Source organism: Xyrauchen texanus, chromosome 4, assembly GCF_025860055.1.
Source record: "Xyrauchen texanus isolate HMW12.3.18 chromosome 4, RBS_HiC_50CHRs, whole genome shotgun sequence".
Classification (NCBI taxonomy): domain Eukaryota; kingdom Metazoa; phylum Chordata; class Actinopteri; order Cypriniformes; family Catostomidae; genus Xyrauchen; species Xyrauchen texanus.
Genome location: NC_068279.1, coordinates 53116230 through 53142023, shown reverse-complemented (window position 1 = coordinate 53142023; position 25794 = coordinate 53116230). Strand labels below are relative to the sequence as shown.

General features: G+C 38.5%; 1 protein-coding gene across 6 annotated transcripts in view; it reads left to right on the top strand.

Moving 5' to 3' along the window:
* Positions 1-2064: 2064 nt before the first annotated feature.
* Positions 2065-25794, top strand: part of znf618 (zinc finger protein 618) — a 59738-nt gene continuing 36008 nt past the window's right edge. For 5 of the 6 annotated variants that reach the window (XM_052119050.1, XM_052119031.1, XM_052119041.1 and 2 more), the window contains exons 1-4: positions 2065-2305; positions 4111-4206; positions 20606-20879; positions 20983-21060. In XM_052119050.1, coding sequence (XP_051975010.1) covers positions 20636-20879; positions 20983-21060 — 322 coding nt within the window. In that variant the 5' untranslated portion in view covers positions 2065-2305; positions 4111-4206; positions 20606-20635. The other variant, XM_052119016.1, reaches the window with a different exon arrangement.

Sequence of the window (25794 nt, the reverse complement as noted above, 5' to 3'; positions counted from 1 at the left end):
TTGGCCAGTAAATATTGTAATTAATAAACTATTTAAATGTATTAATTAACATTTAAAACACGTAACAACTAGTTTAAAGTTTTTGATCGGAGGACAGACTTCACAAAAAAATTCTAATTTAAAAGGGGTTTGAAACAATCAAACATAACCACTGCTAAAAAAACACATGTAATTGGACTTTTGACTGAAAAATTTAAAGGGAAAATAAAGAAAAAGGTGAACACTTTCTATTGTTTAAAGGTAACTTTTTGTTTGTTTCATCTTGGACTTACCTAGTGGTGTGGGTGCAGTATCATTTAAAATCTATAGTTTTCAGTTACAGATGCCATTGTAGAAATGTACTATTCACAATCAGCCATGATTAATATAACCCAAGAGTGAAAGTGTCCAATAACAAGATGGTTACTGAGATTAAGCGAGTAGTATTCAACTGGTTATGTGATTCTAAAATGGCAGCCCCCTGAGAGCCCCCATGAGGGCACCCCTGCCCCATGTAGAATAAAACAGCTTTTATAAGGTTGAGAGTGAGTGGTCATGATTTTATACATAGGTATCAAAATTACCATTATTGTTTAATTGGGGAGATGGGCTAGTTGTCATACAGGGAAGTTGTCACATGGTAACTAAGTTTTTGAGTCAAAGGTCCATTCATAAATGCACTGTCTAACAGCAGTTTTGTATGTTGGTTTCAAATACCTGTTTCAAAGCTGCCTTAAATTAAAATATTTTTTAGGAATTCTAAAGTATTCTTTAAACTAAACAAAAAAAAAATTAAAAACAAGTTCATCATATTTTTGTAATAGCTGTTGGGAAAACAATATTTCACAAGTTTTCACATTTATATCAGGACAAGTTGAAACAAATGTGAATTAATTGCACTTTCTGTTGGCACTGTTGTTTTTTGCTTCATAATTGTTCGTTTAAACTCAAATTGCCTTTAAAACATTTAAACTATGTTTTAGATTACCTTTTTACCTCAGACAGTATTTCATATGTGTCTTATTCATAACAAATAGGTGCCAACAAATAGCAGGCTACCATTGTGACAACATGCCCTTTAATAGGGTCAACATGTATTCATTGAACTGTTCAATTTCTTTAATGTAGTCAAGACTTTCAGGTAGATGTCTATAGATCTATACAGATACTGACTTTCAAAAATAAACTTACCCCAAGAAATAATGCTTAAAAATATTGGGTAAAAAGTGTGGCAACTAACATCAGTCATTGCGTTCTGTAAGATTACAGAGTACTTTGTGTCATTAAGAAGCAAATTCTGAGGTAAATAATCATGGATGTTAAAAATGCATGAGGTACACGAATACTTGAAAAATATTTTTTATAAGCAGTAGCCTATAACAATGCAAAATAATACAGCAGCATGCAGTAGCCTATGTGAACGTTCACTGAAACATGCTGACACCAGTACATTTACATTATGATTATAGGTACTCTTATTATTATTCGTATTTGCATTTTGTATCAAATGTCATGTTTTTTTTACACCATCCTACGACTCGCCGCTAGGGGGAAACGATCAAACATAACACATCTGAGAGCTAAAGCGGAAAACAAGTAATAAGCATAAAAGTCCTTTGCTTCAAGATTCACTTTGTAATTATATTTGTGTAGCATAAAAATGGGTAGATAATGTAGTAATTTTCTTTACATCTAGACATGTTTGTGTATATGACAACATTATTTCCTCTCTGTAAAATAGTATAGCAATAAACACAACTAAAGTCATATCGTGGCAAAAAGCATTGCAGTTTTAATTTGGGCAACACACTGTTTCCATTACTGAACAAGTGACATTTTTGTGTTACAATTTTTCGACACAAAAATGATTCGACCCCCCCAATTAGATGGAATAGCTACTATTTCATAAATGTAAAACTCCTGTTCTGTATGGGCACATTTTCTATCGCATTGCAGCCTGCAGTTAAATGTTTTTGCATATCTAACCTAGTTGATGGGCCAGCTGACGTGATATCAGCTACATAAAGCCATTGTGTGAAATTAATGCATTTGCAAATTAAGAACCTGCCCTTGCATGATGGCGGATGTGTGTGTCCATAGGACAGACCGCAACATTAACGTAACCGACCAACACTGAAAAATCGACCGCCAGTGGCGTATAGCTATCAGGAGGGAAAGAGACAAATCCTTAGAAATCAAATCGGGAACCCTGTTTCTAAAAAAAATGCTCCGGAAAGGGCCGCTCGTTTCGTCATTTTAAGATCCGAAAGGGAGGATTTCTTCATTCCCAGAAAAATTTTCCGCATGACCTGCATCATTTTGGGAGGTAACAAAGTAGCGCGAAAGCGCCTTTCCTCATTCACAAATGATATGTAATGAAATGTAACACACTTGAGATTCAACGCTTTCACTTCAATCATCTGGAGTTCGTTTTGTGCGCGCGGTAAGATCTGATTGCGAATTCTCTCAAATGTGGTCTGAATGTGTCGTACAGTGCATGGATCGGTTGAATTGTTTCGCGGAGCTGTTTTCAAAATAAAGTTTTGAAGCGAGTTTGTGTTGCGGTTCTTCTGTTCTTCTCTCTGTGTGTTTGGATGTAAAATCGAGTTGATGCTTTTGCTGGAAATTTGTGGAGTTGAAATCATGCGGGGTAGGGTACAATCTGAAAACATAAAAACCACACACAGCAGCCATGTTTGCTGAATTTTCATCAGAAATTTTCTGTTCTTTGCGATGAAAAGGATGGCTTGGCTTGAACTGTTCATTTTATTAAGCAACTTCATGAACTGAGATAGGAATCAGATTAATGTTATGAAACTGGTGTTACTGAGTGAGGACGTTATATTCGAGAAAAAAAGATTATAAATGCCGTTTTTGTTTTTTGCAGCAAAATTGGCGCCATCTGTCGGCAGATATTTCGAGAAATTACGAAATTACAATTAATTTTGCTTGGAGGGATTTTTTTTCTCATCACTTTCCATTTTATGAACTGTATGTTTTGGTGACAGTGCGTTTGTGAATTTTTTTTTTGTTGATTTCCCTTTCGGACAAACTTCATGATTCTTTTGTTCCCCTCATTTATTTTATGAATTTAGGAGTCAAGCTGTTTTGAAACAACCAATTTCCTCCGTGTCATAAAACATTAAACAGCTATCGCCAAGTCACTCTCTCACCCTATCTGGTATTTTCCTTTCTCACACATTGATTGATTGATTTGATTTTTTTTTTTCCAGCTCAACTGCAAATATTAGTGGGTGGAACATAGTTGGAATTTTCTTATGTCATGAACAAAAATTGAACTGTCATTATGTTTAATGGTCACATATATTTGGTATCTGAATATTTCTGTAAATTACACGTGGGAATTGAGATGCATGACTATTTCGAACTTCCTCTTGAAATGACTGAAATCATATCTTTAGATTTATGATGGAGGAAATTCAGCCATTTTGTGTATTATGTGAAAAATATGAATGTGCCCCAGCATATTTTTATTTAACAGTAGCAGCACAGTCCTAAACATTTGAGAAATGGATTACATTAAAATGTGTGGACTGAAAGCAATTTTTCTGCTCTGGGAAGCCACGTTTTGTTTTTCCATCAGCTGTGAGATGATGGGGCATTTCTTTGCATTGATCTGAATTTAAATGTTCAGAATTTGGCAGCTCTTTTCTTTTAACAGTTTTAACAGAAAAGTCCAATGAAGTTTGGTAAATCAAAACAAACATGTGAATGTAAATTTGCAATATTGTAAGAATCTGCACAGTAAAGGGGAGATTGTGGCTGGTTGTCAGTTTATGTTTATTATTTATTTTTTAGGGTAGGTGATTTGGAAGTCAATTTCTGTAAACAAAGTCTTGACTACAATAAATTAATACAAATATTTTAGTTCATCGATGCACAGGCAGAAGGAAAAAAACGGCCTACACTGTCCTCCAACTACTAATCTAAGAATAGATTTTTCATGGATTTTTTTCAGAAGGCTGCCTTTCCCCATTTTGTGTAATAAATTTAGGGATTTTCCATGCATGCAGTCTGGAATGGGTCTGTAATTTTCCACTGCATTTTATTGTCAGTTGATTTAATGTGGAACAGTTGGCTAATTTTTAAACCATTTACTCTTGTTTTCAGGTCTTACTCTTGTTTGGCTGTTTCAAGAAAAGGGGACAGGAATCTAGAGAAGATTGAAGGAACAGTAGAAGAGTCCTCAAAGCTCTGCACCAGGAGGTGAATGCCTTTTACTGTTGAATACAAGAGTGTTTTACACCAACATAAATGGTGTACTTTTGTCTTTTACTCAAATAATATTTCACCCCAACATGAAAATCTATCATAATTAACCCTTCAATTTCTACTTCTTAAGGCAACTAAGCTACAACATCAGTCCAAATTAGTACTTGGTGTATACAGTGTTTTCTGTTAAATCTCAGAAACATTAATAATGTCCTGCTTTTTCCAAAAACAGCAATGAATGCAAAATGCCTTTTTGGTATTTGTTTGACTGCACGATAGAGCTTAGCCCAACAGTCTTTACAAAATTAGTATTTTGCTGTAGAATATGTGATATTAGGCCTTATTTATAGAATGTTGTAATGCTGTTTATGTAGCTCCACGGCTCATTGTTCCACACGGTTCCCGTGTGCTTTGAGTCTGCATGTGTCATTTTAACATGGTTGTTCGAGTTCTGTCTTTTTCCTGAAGTGTAAAGGAATAGTTCACCCCAAAATGACAATTCTCTCTTCATTTACTCACCCTAATGCTGTCTCAAACTCGTAGAACGTTCCTTCTACTGTGGAACACAAATTAAAGATTGTTTTATGGAGATATGATGCGTTTATATCCATGCTAGTCAATTGGGCCCAACTCTTTTAAAGCTCCAAAAAGGAAAAAGGCGGCATAAAGGTAATCCAACTTTTGTGTTTGTATCAATCGGTTTTGTATAAGCTGTCCATACTGCAACACATTTTTCTCTAAGAATCTTGACATTTGCTTCTCCTAGGAGCAATCATGATTTGAAGTTTGATTATGTCCTCATGTTTGATGCATGCACAGAGCACATGTACAGCACTCTGCACGTGTGTCAATCACAGTTCTCTTAGATAATCGCAGTTATAACAAATTATCGCCAATATTAAATCCTCATTTACAGTTTTATTGTAGGTCTACTGTTTTAACCTTACTAACTACTGGATCTACTGTTAACGTTTTACTATTTCAGGGCTCGACAATAAGGACTGCCTGATGGCCTGGGGCCAGTGTGAGAGATTCAAGCCAGTTGCTAGAACTGTCACCTGCCCAATCGGGCCAGTGCTGCATTTATAACATTAGTGCAAGCGAACAACAAATGAGAGAGCACAAAAATGACACTGAGCGAACAAAGTCTTCTAACCGAGGAGCGAGCGCAAGTATATTTATCTCGCAAATGCATAATATACTGGACGCACAAAGGCAAAGTTGTGTGCATGCATAAGATCACGCAGACACTTGCTCTTGTCTAAGTGTCTTTGCAGCAGCTATTTTCAGTGTGTAGAAAATGGCAGGAAAAAACCCCACTTAATGAATTTCGTAGTGGCATTTAACGTCTTGTGCAACATTAAGTATTCCTGCACATTCTGTGTTCACGGTGCACGAAATCCCCACATTTTTCATTTTACATGTTGGTGAAAATTAGTAATCGCACATTAGAACACAAGAAATCCACAATTTGTTTCTATCTATAGGACTGAAAGTCCATGTCTCTCCGTGCATATGTCTCATCATCTCTCTCCGTGCAGCGTAGACTGTTTAACATGTATGTGCTCTCGTAAAGGGACAGACCGCTATTTTTATTCCCACTGTAAAAAACAAACACATTTTCTCATTAATTTACATTTAGAGATGAAACACCAAATGAGATGCAATACAATTTGTTAAACCCCAGTTATACACATGTCTGGAAATCATGAGCTGCTCAATATCCAAAATGTAAGTATACATTTAATTAGGTAATGTTTCAAAATGTAAACATTAATTCAACACGATAATAGCGTTTGATATGAAACGAAGCAAGATCACTATGGCTATTGGCTATTATTATCAGAGCTGTTCAGCTGCTGGGTGAAGATGAATATTTGAAACAGTCTACTTCATATCCTCATAAAACACCTGTTACATGTCTAATTTCAGGACCATACAGGTATTTGTGTTCTTTGTATATCAGTCAGTGTTGGTCTTGTTTGGGTTGTCTGATTTCATGTTGTATACACATTGTTAATTCACAGATCAGGCCTAATGTCTGCCTACGGTATATTACACATCACAACAGATTTAGTAGAAAGTCTGTTCTCTCAGCCAATAATCAAATCTTTAACTCATTGAATAATCTTTGATCATTCTTGTGAAAACACTACACATGAGCAAAAGTTGCATGACCGCATGACTAAGCCGGTGACCGAAAACCCATCATCTCCACAGATTTCTTGGCTTAAAAACACATGTGTAAATGGCTGGAAGGCTGAGGTTAATATGATGTATTTATGAATTTAGATCTGTAAAGCGCATGTATGGGATTAAATAAGGCATAAATCATATCTTGCAAATATTTTTATATAATATAAAAATATTATATATATAATATTTCCCAATGTGCTAAAAGTCCTCGTGGTGGCAAAGTGACTCACCTCAATCTGGGTGGTGGAGGATGAATCTCAGTTGCCACCACGTCAGAGACCATCCATCCGCACATCTTATCACGTGGCTTGATGAATGCGTTATTGCGGAGACGTAGCGCGTGTGGAGGCCCACGCTATTCTCCACGGCATCCAGACACAACTCACCACACACCCCACCGAGAGCAAGAACCACACATTATAGCGACCATGAGGAGGTTAACCCCATGTGAGACTCCCCTCCCTAGCAACCTAGCAATTTGGTTGCTTAGGAAACCTGGCTTGAGTCACTCAGCACGCCCTGGATTCGAACTCGCGACTTTACTCGATGGTACTGACAGCTGTTTGTCATTTATTTCATTGTCAAAATTCTAAGCCTTGAGCCCTGTGTATTCTTGAACCAAAGTTTACTTGCATTGTCTAAGGCAGAACATTTTCGTTTAAAAAATAATGAAGGGTCTTCCATTTAACTCTTATTAGCCATATCTCGGGTTTCATATCTTAAATGTATTGCAGTTTTGTATTTATATATTTTTTTGCTTGCTAGCTGCATATTCAGTTGTCATGCACTAAATTAATTTCAGGAAACTGCACTTACATCGTCATTGACACAAATTCCACAAGTGTACTATGATTGTTTGCATTTTCATTGCAAACAACAACAAGGAAAACTGCAAATGGCATCACAATTTCTGAGCAAAGCCGAAGCAAATTTAATCAATTTAGGCTGCATAAATCAAGAAAAAGTGCCGTGAAATCCTGGTAGGGTAACGAGACACATGCCACTCGTGTGTGTGTGTGTGTGTGTGTGTGTGTGTGTGTGTGTGTGTGTGTGTGTGTGTGTGTGTGTGTGTGGTTAGACTCGCTGATAAATCAAAACATACAAGTGCCACAGCGCAAAAAGTTATTATTATAATAATTAATTATTATAATACTTTTATTATTTTTTCTATTCTTGTCATGTGCTAGTGTTATGTGTTTTTTTTATGAATATAACCGTTGGCCAAAAGGTCATGTTTGTGACAGCCATTCTACAGAGATTGCTTGCTGTTGTCCTTTTTTTTTAAGCCATAGTAGCTTTTGAAATGCTATTTACTGATGATGCTGCCGCTAAAGCTAAAGTATACTAATTTGACAAGAAATCAGTATTTATTTTACCTCTAAAAAGGCACATTCTGCAGGGAAGCGCATTTGCGCTCCCCTGCAGCAGTGTTTAATGCATCATATAATTAATCAAGACGAACGCTATATCAATATATGAATCAAACTCACTCAGAATGCCGACACGGTTTTCCACGCATCATTTTATTAGGCCATATCCATGTATGTGGTTACAGACAAATTATATTAAACGGTGAAATTGTGCACAGAAACGTTTAATTCTCCATCTTGCCTGCACTCGAGTCGATTCCAGAATTTCACCCTGCCTGGAGATGGATTACGTGAGCTACGCTGTCTTCACTCTCATTTGTAGTTGCTCAGAAATGTCGCTCATCATTTGCATAATGTTGACATTTTCAAACTCTGTCGCCAATAGTCACGACAGCTCATGTTGCCGGAAGTCGCTGTGCTCTCATTGAAAATGAATGGCATGGTGTCTCTGTCTCGTGCGACGTGTACGTGTATTGGACTAATCACAGCTATTGTGGTCTGCAAAAATTACAATTTTGGAGAGTTGCCTGTCAGACGCATTTGAAAAACGCCATTTTGACGTAGATGCATGAAACTGCCTTTGGAAAAGTGACTTGATGGCTTTCACTTCTAAAGTAGGCTACTGAAGAAATTGTTGATGTCTAGACAGTCTTCCTTTTCCAACAATTAATGAACATGCACCTGTGAAATGGTCATTACAGGGCTCATCGCTAAGGATTTTTTTCTACTGGCCCGATTGAACCAGTATTTCAGATTTTAAAGATCTTTAGTTCTGTGGAGGAGATGATGGGTTTTCGGTCACCCGTTTAGTCATGCAACTTTTGCCCATGTGTAGTGTTCACAATGATCAAAGATTTAGTCACTGAATTAAAGATTTGATTATTGAGAACCGACTTGCTACTAAATCGGTTGTGATGTATAATATACAGTAGGTAGACATTAGGCCTGATGTGTGAATTAACATGGTGTATATAACATGAAATCGGACAACCCAAACAAGACCAACACTGACTGATATACAGTGGTAATAAAACTAGCGCTCCTGTCCCTTTACGAGTGCACATACATCTTAAACAGTCTTTTCTGCACTGAGACAGATGATGAGACATATGCATCATGTGCGTGCACATGACTATGCCTTCGCACATCCATTACATTATGCATTTGCGCATTTTGCGAGATAAATATACTCGCACTCGCTCCTCAGTTAGAAGACTTTGTTCGCACGTGTAATTTTTGTGGTCTCTCTCTGCATGCACTGGCCCGATAGGGCAATTGACAGTTGTAGCAACTGGCCCGAATCGTTCTCACTCTGGCCCCGGGCCATCGGGCAGTCCTTATTGTTGAGCTTACAGACTGTAGGCAATTAAGGTCACAGTTATAAAAACTTAGAACACTAAAGAGACCTTTCTACTGACTCTGATAAACACTAAAAGAATGATTCTCAGGGTCCCTGCTCATCTGGGTGATTATGCCTTAGGCATGCTGCATGGAGGCATGAGGACTGCAGATGTAGCCAGGGCAATAAATTGCAATGTCTGTACAGTGAGACACCTAAGACAGCGCTACCGGGAGACAGGAAGGACAGCAAATCATGCTCACAATGACCGACAACATGTAACAACACCTGCACAGGATCGGTACATCCGAATATCACACCTGCAGGACAGGTACAGGATGGTAACAATAACTGCCCGAGTTAGACCAGGAATGCATAATCACTCCAACAGTGCTCAGACTGTCTGCAATGAGAGAGTGGCTGATAGAGAGCTGGACAAAGGGCTTGTAGGCCTGTTGTAAGGCAGGTCCTTACCAGACATCACTGGCAACAACGTCACCTATGGGCACAAACCCTTCACTGGACCAGACCGGACTGGCAAAAAGTGCACTTCACTGACGAGTCACAGTTTTGTCTCACCAGGGGTGATGGGCGGACTCACGTTTTATAGTCGAAGGGATGAGCGTTACACCGAGGCCTGTACTCTGGAGCGGGATGGATTTGGAGGTGGAGGGTCCATCTTGGTCCGGGCCGGTGTGTCACAGCATCATCAGACTGAGCTTGTTGTCATTGCAGGCAATCTCATTGCTGTGCTTTTACAGGGAAGACATCCTCCTCCCTCATGTGGTATCTTTCCTGCAGGTTCGTCCTGACATGACCCTCCAGCATGACATTGCCACCAGCCATACTGCTCGTTCTGTGTGTGATTTCCTACAAGACAGGAATGTCAGTGTTCTGCCATGGCCAGTGAAGAGCCCCGATCTAAATTTCATTGAGCACGTCTGTGACCTGTTGGAAAGGAGGGTGAGGGCTAGGGTTGGGCGATGTCCCCTAAATTGGCAGTTGACGATGTTGACAGTAAAACATCGCGATGGACGATGATATCGTCGGTGGGGCGGGGGCGGGGGGGGGATTATATAATTTCATATAATTTTCAAAAATTATATGAAAAATTATAATTTCATTATTTTACGAACCCAACTAATGACTCGTCGGCGCTTTATCAGTAGGTTGCACGACACGTGAAGCATTTTTTTTTTTTAGCTTTCATTTAAGAATTGTGCACTTTTTATTTTAATGTATCTCTTTACACAAATACTACTTTCCACTTAAAAACTATAATTTTGTTATTTTACTCACTGATGAGCAAAAGGTCGAGGCAGAAATGACCATGTACCTGCAGGAAATGGCCATTGATGGGGAAGAGGACCCGCTGACTTGGTGGAAAACGAACGACAAAATGTTTCCGTTCATGGCAAGATTAGCACGGAAATATCTGTGCATATGTGCTACCAGTACTCCATCAGAGCGGGTCTTCAGCACAGCGGGTAGTGTAGTTACTCCAATCCGCAGCTTATTAAAACCAGATAAAGTGAATATGTTGGCATTTCTGTCCAGAAACATCGAAATTTAAACATGGTCTATGGTGAAAGATAATAGACTTCTTTGCGCATTTTTCGCCATCCGTTGCGGAGCTATTCGATTTTGCATATTATTTTTTAAACGTTCATTTGTGTAGTTCATATGACCACTTTACAATATTTCAATAACATAATTTATTTTGTAGCCTGTGCTGAAGTTAATTGTGCTGCTAATTATAAGTGAAATGTTGTTTCTCGTTTTATTTGTTGTTCTTCTATGTTTTAATAAATGTGTGTTATTCATATTCACTTTGTTTCTTTCATTTGATTTAACATTATGGATTTATGGCCAAGGAAATTTTTCTTTAAAAGTATTAACCAGACAAAAGTTATTTGACGTTCGCTGGTCTGGGTTTATCTTAAACTGCCGCTTCAGTATACAAGAGTACGGGACAATGAGCAAGATTTTCTGAGACACTACAACTACTAATAATTAATTAATAAAGGCTATTTTCTTGTAGCCTACAACATAAAATATTTTAATCTAAATGTACCGTGTTAGACATGTAAAAAAAAGACAAGAAGCTAACAATGTCAAGATCAATATTTGTGTAGCCTGCCTGACACTGTATTTTCACAGACTAACACGTCACGTCTCTGGCATATACTACAGTATTTAAAATAGCATATATGCATTAGTTATATTCTCAATTTAATTTACAGAGCAATCCCTGCAAAGTTTTTAGGTTAACTATAGAAGAGACTAGGATTAGTGAGTCACACTAGCAAGACTCGCAAAAGGGGGCGTGGCATCACGATGGTGGCTCTACATCGTGATGTTGGTCAGCCATCACCGTCCATCGGCACAACCCTAGTGAGGGCTAGGGCCATTCCCCCCAGAAATGTCCAGGAACTTGCAAATACCTTGGTGGAAGAGTGGGGTAACATCTCGCAGCAAGAACTGGCAAATCTGGTGCAGTCCATGAGGAGTAGTACTCTGCAGTACTTAATGCAAACCCCCATTTGTTCATGGACACATTATTTCATTTCTGTTAGTCTCATGTCTGTGAAACTTGTTCTGTTAAAACGGTTTCAAAAGAACTGTGGGCACATTCCAAAAATTTATTATATTCCCTCCTTGGTGACGTATCGAGCCCCAATGGAGAATCGGAGGACATTTTCTAATTTGGCACGGGTAAACATTGAGGTGGGTATGAACAGCCCCCAGACACAATTTTGGGGCTTTAGGAAAAACACTATTGCCACTGCCAGTTATTAAATTTCAGCTTTTGTTCGCAAAATCTGACACATTGCTGTTTTTGCCATTTAACTTTTTAGCCATATATCCTAAATCATGAGCTTGGTGTCCATGTAGTCCTTGGGCCATGAGGATGTCAACAATATAATTTTTTTACCAATCGTCTCTACACCATATTGAATTGGACTATAAAGCAATGTGTCTTTTGAAGACTTAGTCGGATTTGTATGGAAATTGTGATGCATCTTCGATATCATGTCCTGAAGACCTGAGTAGTTTGGATACAGCACCACATAGTTATCAAAATGCTTAGTCAATTTAAACAACTTTGTATGCATCATTGCTTTCTAATACTAAGTCTTCAGAAAATTGCAGAGAGCAATTTGTAATTTTTTATTTTTTTTTTCTTTCAAAACCTGCTGACTGTCAGCTTGGTGTGTCCCTTTTGGTGGTGTAAGTTCTGTGTGGTGCCGTGGGAAGTGCGCAGAAATGTGAAACGGAGAGGCCCAGGTTCAATCCTTCCCTGAGGCAACTTGTGGAGTGGTGCTGGTTTGCTTTACGTGTCGTATTCAGTCTGAGTGTGCTGCAGTGCTTGCCGTTTCGGAGCTTGGCCCTGTATTTGCTGCTTGCTATATTTATTATTTCTGTGCCTGGTTTATGCCATGTTTTCCTTTTTGTTACAGCGGACTTGATGGTGCTCCTAGGATCATTAAAGATTTGCTAATGTTTTATACCTTTCTCCAGCTTGTGGAGCTTCATACATTTCTGAATTTAGTGTTTGGCATGCCCCATTTTTCTTTGATGACAGCATGCACTCGAGCTGGCATGGACAAAACCTGATGATCCATGTTAGCTCAGCATGATTTGAGAGTGTTCCAAAGGGCATTTTATGTGCCTCAGTGAAAGCAAGAAAATCTGACCTTTTTGTACAAATTTCATAAGTGCTGGTCTCAGTCGTCTTTTATTTATTTATTGTCCCTACCTACCACAGTGAAGGAATCCCAAAATATGATGCTGCAGCAACCATTATTCTTTGTAGGGAAGGTGATCTCAGTATTATGTAGATTTGCACTGAGCTTGAAAAGTACAGTTTATTTCTAATCAGAGCATCAAATCTTCCTTCAGGTTTCTTGTTTGATTTTATCTCTCTGTTGGGATCTTCATTTCTTGGAGAACTGTAACTCCTTAGAGTTGCTAGTGGCATCCTTTTACTGTGGCTATTCTTGGCCAGATCATTTGGAGGGTGGCCAGTTCTGGGCAAATTCAAAGTTGTTCTCTCTACTTGAGTTTCTCAACTTTGTATTATTTACAGTGCATGGTAGGCTACTTAAAGTATTGTCATATTTGTACTTTTGTAATTAATCTGTATTGTGATATCTTTTTTTTTTTCTTTTTTCCCCCTGACCTGTCAGTACTGTACCAGGGTTTTACCTGACTCAAAATGAGGTGGAGGTGGTACCATACTTATCTAAAAAAAAAAAAAAAAAAAAAGTGATGTTAAATACATGTAAATTTGGCTTTTCGTTAATGCACTATTAATGACCTGGCAACTGAATACTAGTGTTAATTTTGTCAGCCGTTGTTTTTTATTTAGTTTGAGTCTTAATCCTGTGTCAAATGTGCTTTTTAGTTTTTATCATATTTAGTCAACCTTACCCTATTTGGTTTTTTTTGTTTTTTTTTTAGTCAAGTTTTAGTTGACGAAGTCTGGGCTTAACAGGTTAATGTAGTTTTAGTCAATGAAAACTGTTGACATTTTAGTCATATTTTAGTAACAGTTACATTTTAGTAACCGAACACCGTAAACAGTTTAGCCATAAGAGTATTATTGATAAGCATTTGTCAATCTTGTCTATCCAAAACCAATATTTATACACAGTATCTTACAAAAGTGAGTACACCCCTCACATTTTTGTAAATATTTGATTATATCTTTTCATGTGACAACACTGAAGAAATGACACTTTGCTACAATGTAAAGTAGTGAGTGTACAGATTGTATAACAGTGTAAATTTGCTGTCCCCTCAAAATACCTCAACACACAGCCATTAATGTCTAAACCGCTGGCAACAAACGTGATTACACCCCTAAGTGAAAATGTCCAAATTGGGCCCAAAGTGTCAATATTTTGTGTGGCCACCATTATTTCCCAGCACTGCTTTAACCCTCTTGGGCATGGAGTTCACCAGAGCTTCACAGGTTGCCACTGGAGTCTTCTTCCACTCCTCCATGATGACATCAAGGAGCTGGTGGAAGTTAGAGACCTTGTGCTCCGCCACCTTCTGTTTGAGGATGCCCCACTGATGCTCAATAGGGTTTAGGTCTGGAGACATGCTTGGCCAGTCAATCACCTTTACCCTCAGCTTCTTTAGCAAGGCAGTGGTCATCTTGGAGGTGTGTTTGGGGTCATTATCATGCTGGAATACTGCCCTGCGGCCCAGTCTCCAAAGGGAGGGGATCATGCTCTGCTTCAGTATGTCACAGTACATGTTGGCATTCATGGTTCCCTCAATGAACTGTAGCTCCCCAGTGCCGGCAGCACTCATGCAGCCCCAGACCATGACACTCCCACCACCATGCTTGACTGTAGGCAAGACACACTTGTCTTTGTACTCCTCACCTGGTTTCCGCCACACAATCTGGACACCATCTGAACCAAATAAGTTTATCTTGGTCTCATCAGACCACAGGACATGGTTCCAATAATCCATGTCCTTAGTCTGCTTGTCTTCAGCAAACTGTTTGTGGGCTTTCTTGTGGATCATCTTTAGAAGAGGCTTCTTTCTGGGACGACAGCCATGCAGACCAATTTGATGCAGTGTGCGCCGTATGGTGTGAGCACTGACAGGCTGACCCCCCCCCCCCCACCCCTTCAACCTCTGCAGGGATGCTGGCAGCACTCATACGTCTATTTCTTAAAGGCAACCTGTGGATATGACGCTGAGCATGTGCACTCAACTATACAAAGGTGTACACTGCAGTCTTCAAAGACAAAGGACAACTGGCTTTAACAAGGACAGAAAGACATGTGGAAGGCCAGATGTACAAGTAAACAAGAGGATAAGTACATCAGAGTCTAGTTTTAGAAATAGACTCGTCACAAGTCCTCAGCTGACAGCTTCATTGAATTCTACCCGCTCAACACCAGTTTCATGTACAACAGAAGACTCAGGGGTGCAGGCCTTATGGGAAGATTTGCAAAGAAAAAGCTATTTTTTTTAAACCGAAAAACAAAGAAAAGGTTAGAGTGGGCAAAGAAACAGACATTGGACAACAGCTAATTGGAAAATAATGTTATGGATCTTAAACCCATTTAGCTTTTGTGTAATCAGCGTGAGAAGTGCCCAAAAAGACAGACACATCTATGGTAAGTTCTACAGGAAGTGTGGGGTGAAATGTCACCTGAGTATCTGGACAAATTGTCAGCTAGAATGCCAAGGATCTGCAGATGGAGGGAGGATATTTTGATAAGAGCTGTATGTAGATTAAGAAGTTATAAAACATTTTTCAAATTGTAATAGTAATTTTTCATGTTATTAGTGCCCTGACTATACATTTATTCACCAGAGTAGCATTCAACTGAACTGAAATTACCAGTTTCTTTCCATAAGAGGAAAATCTGTACATTATTTCAAAAATTTGGCCGCCAGTGTGTGTAATAACCTAAAATATTTGCTAAATTTGAATTCCAGAACTGGAATGCAAAATCATGATGAAAAAAGAGGTTAGGTAGTTTTTAAAGACCCCAGAATTCTAACAAAATAGGTAGCTTCTGATTCACACTTGAAAAACTCAATCCAGTCACACCCTGTGTCAGACATGCTTGTGTAGTGTCTCGGGTGCGTTGCCTCATAAACATAAAATGTTTAGGTCACTGTGTCAAGTTAAATATAGTTTAATACTCAATCTTTAAACACATCTTGAGATCCCTTAGTTCGCATTTGCGCTCCTTCAAGTGTTTTGAACGCAAGAAGGTAACACATCTTTTTGTTGCTGCTGAATTTAGTTTTCTTCACCGTATAAAATGCACGTTGCTCATACAGCTGAAATTTCTCTTACTGACCTCTGGAGTAAACGGGATGTACTACAAGCTGTCATTTCTCAGGACTCTTCCTTATTATGGTCTGGGGGAAGTGCGATTATTTGCATTTTTTTAGCGCGTTATTTTTTTTGTAAAATTAATCGCACTGAATTAATACGTGAATTCGACAGGCCTAAAAAATATATATATATTCAGCGGCAGTAACTGGGAGACTAGTCAGGATCAAGGGAAAGATGAATGCAGCAATGTACAGAGACATCCTTGATGAAAACCTGCTCCAGAGCGCTCTGGACCTCAGACTGGGGCGATGGTTCATCTTCTAACAGGACAAAGACCTAAGCACACAGCCAAGATAACAAAGGAGTGGCTAGGGGACAACTCTGTGAATGTCCTTGAGTTGCCCAGCCAGAGCCCAGACTTGAACCTGATTGAACATCTCTGCAGAGATCTGAAAATGACTGTGCACCAACGCTCCCCATCTAACCTGATGGAGCTTGAGAGGTCCTGCAAAGAAGAATGGGAGAAACTTCCCAAAAATAGGTGTGCCAAGCTTGTAGCATCATACTCAAAGACTTGAGGCTGTAATTGGTTCCAAAGGTGCTTTAATAAAGTATTGAGCAAAGGCTGTGAATACTTACATATGATTTTTATTAAATTTTTTAAATTGTATTTGTAATAAATGTAAAGATTAAAAACAAATTTTTCACGTTGCCATTATGGGGTATTGTTTGTAGAATTTTGAGGAAAATAATGATTTGAATCCATTTTGGAAAAGGCTGTAACATAACAAAATGTGGAAAACGTGAAGCACTGTGAATACTTTCTGGATGCACTGTATAATAGAGATGTAACGGTATGAAAATGTCATATCACTATTATCGTGACCAAAACTATCACGTTATCAGTATTATCACAATATTGTTAAAATGTGCTGGAAATGTACAAAAAAAGGACTGATTGTTGATTTTTATTTTTTTTATAAAGGTTCACTGCCTTTGTAAAGCAGCATATTTTTTATGGTTTCAAAAATCACAGCAGTACAGGTTCTTCATCTGCAGCTTGCATTGCAATTTTGATTTCCATCAAAAAATTTAATCTCAGTGTTTATGGGCTCAGTCCTGGCCTGGATGCTGCCCCGAGTTTCTAATTTTAGTCTTCTTTTGGGGATTTATTTTTTTTGCATGCTTTTCAATATCTCCTAGTTATTACATTTTAATTCAGAGATCATTATCATATAAATTGAAAATGCTTTTGAGTTGCCCACTCATTCACATAAAATTTAAGAGGTGATATTTGTTTTAACCCCCCTCCCCTCAATTAAAAATAAAAAACAAAAACAACAAAGAAATTATCCTCAGCAGTTTATTGGTTCATGCAGATGTGCTCTGCTAATAAGAACATGGCAATGTTGTTGTCAGTGTGTTTCTGGTTCAAGGAAACTAGGACTGTCAGTCTAATATTCTTCCATCATCTCCTGAAATAGCCCAAGAGAGATACATCCTCATTAGATGTTAAAATGAATGATTCTGCTCATAGCTACCACAGTTTGGTGCAAGAAAACTTAACATCTTCCAGCAGCTTTGTTGTTTTTCTAACTGAATTGAAATCTGAAAACCTTTTTTTTTTTTTTTTCATTCTTCAAGTGTTTGAAGAATTTCTTATTTGATGTGTGTAGAAGTTTGCCGGATATTTTGGACCTGAATATTTTGAGATGCAACCATCCTATAGTATTTTTATTTTTTTTTTTTTAGATGTGCAGTCCGTTTTATTTCCATTTCTGTTTTTAATTTTAGTACAAGATATAGGGCTGTACAATTCCAGAAATATTGGAATCAACTCAGATTCCTGAAATTGATGGAATTTATGTGACTGGGCAGCCCAGACACAGAAACTACAAAAGCCAAATTAAATCCCAGATTATGTTTATTGTGCTACCAAAATCTCAATAATAACCAGTTTAAATAAATAAATAAGTAAAGATATGGTACATAAAACGGGACTTTTAATTATAAACAAGCCTGAAATACACCAGTGACTCTTATTTTGAAATGTCTGCACTCCCAGGTGTGAACTCACTGACGGCTGATTCGTTGCATGATTCAAGCTCCTGATTTCAGACCAATTTTGTGAATTTCTTTTCTGCTGTTTCATTATAAAGACAGTTCAAAAGAGTCGTTTGTGAATGTCAGCGAGCTCATCTCAACAGAAAGAGTGAAACGTGATGTAACACACTGGATGCACTCTAAATATGCAATTCAATAAGTGAAAAGATGACTTCTGATGAAACAGTGTTCCCAACTATTTACAATGTTTCTAGATCTTATTATTGTCAGAATTTGTCACATTTGAGACTATTTTAGTGGCAGTCTGAAGCACTGTTTGGTCCGTATTTTAAACATCACACTTATACTGTATTCAAATAATTTCAGAGGTCTTTTTTTAAATTTTTTATTGCTTTTCAAACTCAATGTTTCATACCCATAATGCCATAGATGCTATGTTTGTCTTTATAATCAATCAAGAGATGTAGCCACTAAAAAAAAAAACTTAATGGTTCTATTTAAAAAAAAAAAAAAAAAAAAAGTGTGCTAAAACTGCAATGTTACTGTAGATATAGATGATGCTTCCACATTATCTTTCGATTTTTAAGTTTTCTATACTCTCTCTGCAAAGGGATTTGAGCACTGCACATATCTCTTATCCCAAAGATCAGTAGTTCTGTTATTAGTATCTCCCACACAGATGATAAAGGGTAATATTCTGTTTTCAAAACACTTCTGCATTACTGTATTAAAAGTGTAATTAGATTTTGCTTGTTTGTCTGATTTTGTTGTGATAGTCGAAGTTCTTGTTACACACTTTGAATACAACAACTTGTAGGGACATTAATTGTCCCTAATAGGTTGCAGGGAATTTTATCATTACATCTAAGCTGGATTAAACTCAAACATTCTTTAATTTTCTTAAATTGTCTGGGTGGAAGCCCACATGCTCATGGGGTACTCAAGTTAGATTCTAGGATTCCTATGCCCCCATCTTCTCCCCATTGCGTCCTGTAATTTCTGTACTCTCCTATCAATTAAATGCAAAAAGTCCAAGATAATAATGAATATAGCCACAAGCGGTAATTATTGGGGGCCAAGCACGTATGGAAAAATTACAAAAATAATCAGTTTTGAATGGAAAGATCCTGTGGAACCCTAACCTTATCCTAACTGCCTTAATTACAGTAGCACACATAGGATTTTCTTAAGTTATTGCACCCCCTAGCATCAAAAATGTATGAAATTTCCCTTACCTCGGATCCGAGGCAGTCCTCCAGCATTCTCGGGGAACAAAAGGGGTCTCCCCCGCCCCTGGCAGTGGTTCTCTCGCTCCAGGCGGTCGTCAGCGAGCCCCTCCCCGCTCACGGTCGGTGGTCTTAAACCCCGCCGCGTTTCAGCGGCTGGTAGGCGACTCCTGCGCCCCTGGCAGTGGCCCTGACCGCTCCAGGCGGTCGGCTAGGAGCCCCTTCTCCCCTCGTGGTCAGCGGCCATCGTCCTCTTTCAGGCGGCTGGGCTCCTCGTCCCCCGGCAGATGGCCGCGGCTGCTCCGTTGGGGTGGACGGTAGTGGCGAGAACTCTACTACGCCGTATCCCTCCTCCTTCACGGGTTTCGGCACCAGTGTAAAGGGATCAATGGAAAGGAGGCGAGAACCGGCTTGACGATATAAATAATAGTTTAAGTAAACTTAAAAGACAACATAAACACACACGACGGACATGTCCGCTAACGATCTCTCTCTCTCCCGCACGATCCTCTGCAGTCGACCTTTAAACCTCAGAGGCTTGATTAGCCTAATATGGGACCGGGTGTGTATGAACACGACCCGGCCCCACCCTCCGCCCTGCCACAAGTGGGTAAAGTTTTCATGCAGAAATTTGAAATCCATGTGTCCATTATGATTTGAGGGCTCTGAAGGATTTTGAGAAGCTGAGAGAAATTATTCTAGCATATACTGTTCCGGCTTATTGTAGCATCACCGTGTGGCTGATTCGTGTAGAGACTCTTCTTGAGTTTAATAAGTTTCATGCCCATCAGCGTTTTCCAATTCAAGTTTTTAGGTGCTGAAGTTTGGGAAGTTGATTGGCTGTTGGTGGCCATTTTGTTTTTGTTTTAGCATTTGAACCAAAGAAGGTGCACATTTTATTCTAACTTTGTCAATCTAACGACTGTGGACTTATTACAGTTTATTTTGTTGTAGCGCTTAAAAAAATAAAAATGTGTGTGTGTGTGTATGTATATATATATATATATATATATATATATATATATAACAAAAAAGTTGATTTAGAAATCAATTAAATGGCATCGCTGTGAAATAATAATTAAAACAGATCAGTTCATCAAAAAGAGAATTTTTCATTTTAAGTTGATTTTCAAATGTGTGAACAGTCCTGTTCCTCAAATCATTTGCCAGTTAATAATGAAACCAATTACACCTGACACCGATTTCTGTCTTTTTATATATTTATTTTATTTAAAATCCTACCGGAGCTGCAAAATAGCTACTAGTCCATGTAACATGATATTATTTATTGTACCTGTCAAATAAACAAATTCAGCTCTGAGGGCAAAGCTAATAATTCTGCTGAATTTGACTCCACTCCTGTTTTTATCTCTTGCAGTTTCTATCGCTCTTGCTGCACAGACGAGTCATGAGCTGTCAGGAGGTGCCGAACCCAAGTCAGGAGCCGAAGGACACTTCCGTAGTCCCCACAGAGGCAGGAACCACACAAGCTGTCCCCACAACCTCCCCAAAGCCTCTATCTGTCAAAGTAAAGACTGAGGTGGCTTCCCCTAGCGAGTCAGTGGCTAGTAATGGCAAAGCCAGCGACAGCAACATGCCTGCTGAGATCTGTGTGGTTTTAGGGAACAACTCGCGCAACTCTCAAACACAAGGTACAGCTCTTTCTCCAACTAAAAGTTTCAGGATTAATACATTATCCATTCTCTCTCCTCTATATTCATCTAATACAGTCTAACAGAGTTTTCTCTTCCACAGGCTCTTACATTTGTGGAATATGTGGAAAAAAGTACAAATACTACAACTGCTTTCAGACACATGTCCGAGCTCACACAGGTCTGGTTCTGTTCTTGGCCTACGGGTGGGGTGGGGTGGGGTGGGGGGTGATCAAAATGGCCCTTTTTTCCTTTGGAATTCTGATTTACCATAGCATTTTGGATCAATTTTGGCAATAATCAATTATTCCTTGACATTCCATAGATAAATCAAACTTTATTTTTTATGACTATATTTTAAATATTTGTTTATAGTTGTCATTTTCATTTGACACACTATACATTTGTGTGGAGAAAGCTGTTTATTAGATGGTTTTAAAGATGAAGGCTCATAAAAAAGTATTTCGTGAAAAGCTGCAATTAATTTAAATGATATTGAATATTATCTCTTTATGGTATACTTTTTTAACTGGGTATGTAAATTAAAAGTGAACAAATAAGCATTAATTAAACATAAAAAGTGAGGGTCACTCAAGTGTCAGACGTGTGAATGCAAGCTCTGTGCACTTTGCTAGTTTTAATACTTTTTATGTCATAAACTGGTGAGATTCGATACACTCAGATTGACTATTCTAGGATGACAATTTGAGACAATCCTGAGGCTCTGGAGACATTAAAAGACACTTACATGCTCAAGCTGAAGCCCCTGATGAGGCTGCAAGCCCGGGACTCAATTTGGACAGTGCAGGGAAAGCGATTCAGCGTCAACATTGAACATGTCGGCAATGCTGGCGAAGGTCATTGCTGACTTGGAGGATTGCTGTAATATGTCGATTTGATCACTGCCATGAAGATGAGAGATGGTAACGGGAATGTTGGATGTTGAGAAACGGATCGATTATCTGGAGTCATCAGAGAGGGAATTTGCTACTAATCCGCTAGAGACCAATGTAGACTTGTAGCGTGTCTGGGAAAAGTTGGAAGACTTAGAGAATCGTAGCCTGCAAAACAGTGTCCGAATTGTTGGAATTTCTGAAGACGAAGAAGGCCGAGATATGGTGACATTTCTGGATGGGCTCTTCCCGAGTCTGCTCGACATAAATCGGCTCAGAGTTCCGCTGTGGGAGACGGGCCCAAATCAATTCTGGCCAGATTTCTCAAGTCATCCGATAAACATCTTGTATTACACGAGGCGAGGAGTAAAAGAAGGCTTTCTTGGAAGAACCACTACATTTTGATTTTCCCAGACTAGGGTTGCAACGGTATGAGATTTTTACAGTATGATAACAGTCTCAGAAAATATCACTGTATACGGTATTACACAATTATTATTAGCAGTTACAATGACCCTTAAAGGAGATTTTTTTTGGTTGAAAAACACATAATTATAATTGAAACTTTTTAAATTAAGTATGTGTAAAAAGTCTCCCTTTTGAAAATAAATAGAATAAATAAGAAAGCTAACAAAATTATTATAATGAACCGAATTAAAAACATGATAAAATATTGCATGTAACTATAATATTTTATATAACTAAAGCATGTTATTTGACATTTTAGCATAGCATGTTAAATTATATTAAAAGCTCACACAGCTGATGTTCTTTTTTTTTTTTTTTTTTTTTTTGTAGTTAATGTCCTATGATTATTAACAATTAACATATACTGTAGTTGCGTGACAGCAGAGCCAGATTGCTCCTGTCTGTAACTTAGTGGTTCTCAACTGGTTTTGCTTTAGGACAGATTTTACATCGGAATTCAAGTGGCGACCCACCATAGTAAAAACATAACCTGCGTTTCATGTATGCTGGGTCACATTTCCTTTTATGTTGCATAGTTTTGTTTATGGTTTTCAAGTATAAGGACATGCATCAAGTGGCATTTAAAATCTACAGGAAGTCCCCCTTTAAAAATTGAAAGGGGGGGACTTTATTATCACGTTTGTTTCTTAATTTCAAACATCATTCAAACAGAAAATGCATATTACACAGAAGGAAATGCTCCTCATTACCATGGTTAGGTCATTGTAGCTAGTCTTAAATAATAGTAATAATAATAATAACATTATAGCATTTATGAAAAATAAATACTAGCTGAAACGCATCTTAAACTGTCACTGTTGATATAAAATAAGGTCTAATAGATTTTACCTTTTAGATTATTTAATAAGAAACTATAAAATGTTGTCAAAATATATCAGTTACTTTTACTCATGTAAAATCGTGAAAAAATTAATAATTCAGTGCAATGTGTTGCTCTTTTCCTCCTGAGTGCTGTTTTGCATGTCAGGGCTGCCTACTGTTTGAGAGGTTTGACTTAATTTCCTCCGTAATGCTTTAAACTAGAAAAGTCTCACTAGAATTGAAATGGGTCACTTTAGTTTTGATGTCCTCAATATCGAGGGAAGCCCAGTTGTTGCACGCGCGTGCCAGAGAGCAGAGTATATATTGATCACAAGCTGGTTCCGTTACACTTGTGCAAAAGTGCAGATGAGAAGCCTTTAGCTGATTGCGAGATTATCATAAAATCTGCCTTGTAAGTCCTAAATAGGCTATCACTTGGACGGCCGCCGAAATATCTTCAATGGGAGAACTATGGCATTGTTCTTTCCCTGCTGTCCGATAGACCTGCAACACACTTTTGGGTCGTGACCCATCAGTTGAGAAACACTGCTTTAAGTCACACCAACACAAACACACACTTATGTCAGACCCCCTTGCCTCGCATCTCTCTGACATTTTCTCCATTGCACGTGTGAGTGGGGAGGCAAGTTGACGAGTCTGACAGGCAGTCGAGGAGGAAAGGAGATGCACACGCGCAGGTGAGATTCTCCGTCTGGCTGCATTTTTTTTCTCAATACCGTAGTGAAGCAAATGTACATGGTATGATATCCGTCAGTTTTCCTACAGCGGTATACCATGAAACTGGTATAGTTATTTTGTGTGTGTGTGTGTGTATATGTGTGTGTGTGTGTGTGTATGTATATATATATATATATATATATATATATATATATATATATATATATATATATTATTATACACACACACAAAGACTGAGTGTGTTTTTTTTTTGCTGGTTCCGCCTAGAGGCTGGAGTTTGTTTTGTGGATTAGCACACCTTGAGGACAGTTTGTGAATGTATCTGCTCATTCTTTGTGCTTTTACGCCTCCTGTTGGTTGGAGTATGTTCTGTGGAATATTTCTTGCAAAACATTAGTGTGATTAGGGAATCTGTTGCACTCATTTAACAGCCGAGTGAGCCTGATTCACTGAACATTCACTTGACTCTCTGAGGAAACTGGGAAAATATGGGGTGGACATGTTTTCTTTAGTGTTGGCTCAAGTAAGAGCAGGGGAGTCATTATACCATGTAAACATCTACAATTCAAATGTCTCAAATGGATTAAAAATAAATTAGAGTCATTATTTTTTTTTAGCAGAAATGCAGGGGTAATGGTTGATTTTGGCTAATATTCACACAACACCGATGATCGGGGCTTTTTTTATAGATCTTGAAGGGATGTTGCAAGCCACTGGCACCCCTCATGATATAATATTGGGAGGAGACTTTAATATTTTGATGCACTCAGTCCTTGATCATAGTGAAGCAAAAGTGTGTAAACCCCCTAGAGCGACAGTGACACGTCACAGGATGTGTAAAAAAAATCTTGGTCTTACAGATATTTGGAGACTTTTGAACCCATCTGGTAGGGACTATAAACATTTTTCATCAGTACATAAGATTTATTCTAGAACAGATGTATACACTCACCTAAAGGATTATTAGGAACACCATACTAATACTGTGTTTGACCCCCTTTCGCCTTCAGAACTGCCTTAATTCTACGTGGCATTGATTCAACAAGGTGCTGAAAGCATTCTTTAGAAATGTTGGCCCATATTGATAGGATAGCATCTTGCAGTTGATGGAGATTTGTGGGATGCACATCCAGGGCACGAAGCTCCCGTTCCACCACATCCCAGAGATGCTCTATTGGGTTGAGATCTGGTGACTATGGGGGCCATTTTAGTACAGTGAACTCATTGTCATGTTCAAGAAACCAATTTGAAATGATTCGAGCTTTGTGACATGGTGCATTATCCTGCTGGAAGTAGCCATCAGAGGATGGGTACATGGTGGCCATAAAGGGATGGACATGGTCAGAAACAATGCTCAGGTAGGCCGTGGCATTTAAACGATGCCCAGTTGGCACTAAGGGGCCTAAAGTGTGCCAAGAAAACATCCCCCACACCATTACACCACCACCACCAGCCTGCACAGTGGTAACAAGGCATGATGGATCCATGTTCTCATTCTGTTTACGCCAAATTCTGACTCTACCATCTGAATGTCTCAACAGAAATCGAGACTCATCAGACCAGGCAACATTTTTCCAGTCTTCAACTGTCCAATTTTGGTTAGCTCTTGCAAATTGTAGCCTCTTTTTCCTATTTGTAGTGGAGATGAGTGGTACCCGGTGAGGTCTTCTGCTGTTGTAGCCCATCCGCCTCAAGGTTGTGCGTGTTGTGGCTTCACAAATGCTTTGCTGCATACCTCGGTTGTAACGAGTGGTTATTTCAGGCAAAGTTGCTCTTCTATCAGCTTGAATCAAAACCTCTGACCTCTAGCATCAACAAGGCATTTATATATAATTATATATATATATATATATAATTTTTTTTTTTCCCCCAAGTTTCTCATTTCATCTTTTGTTGGTTGTTCAATTGGAAACCTTTTAGTCTCAGATCATGCCCTGGTGAATTTAGAGGTGTTGCCACATACGGAAAAAAGAAATCATATAGTTGGCACTTAAATATATCCCCGTTGCAAAATCCTGAATTCCAACTAATTC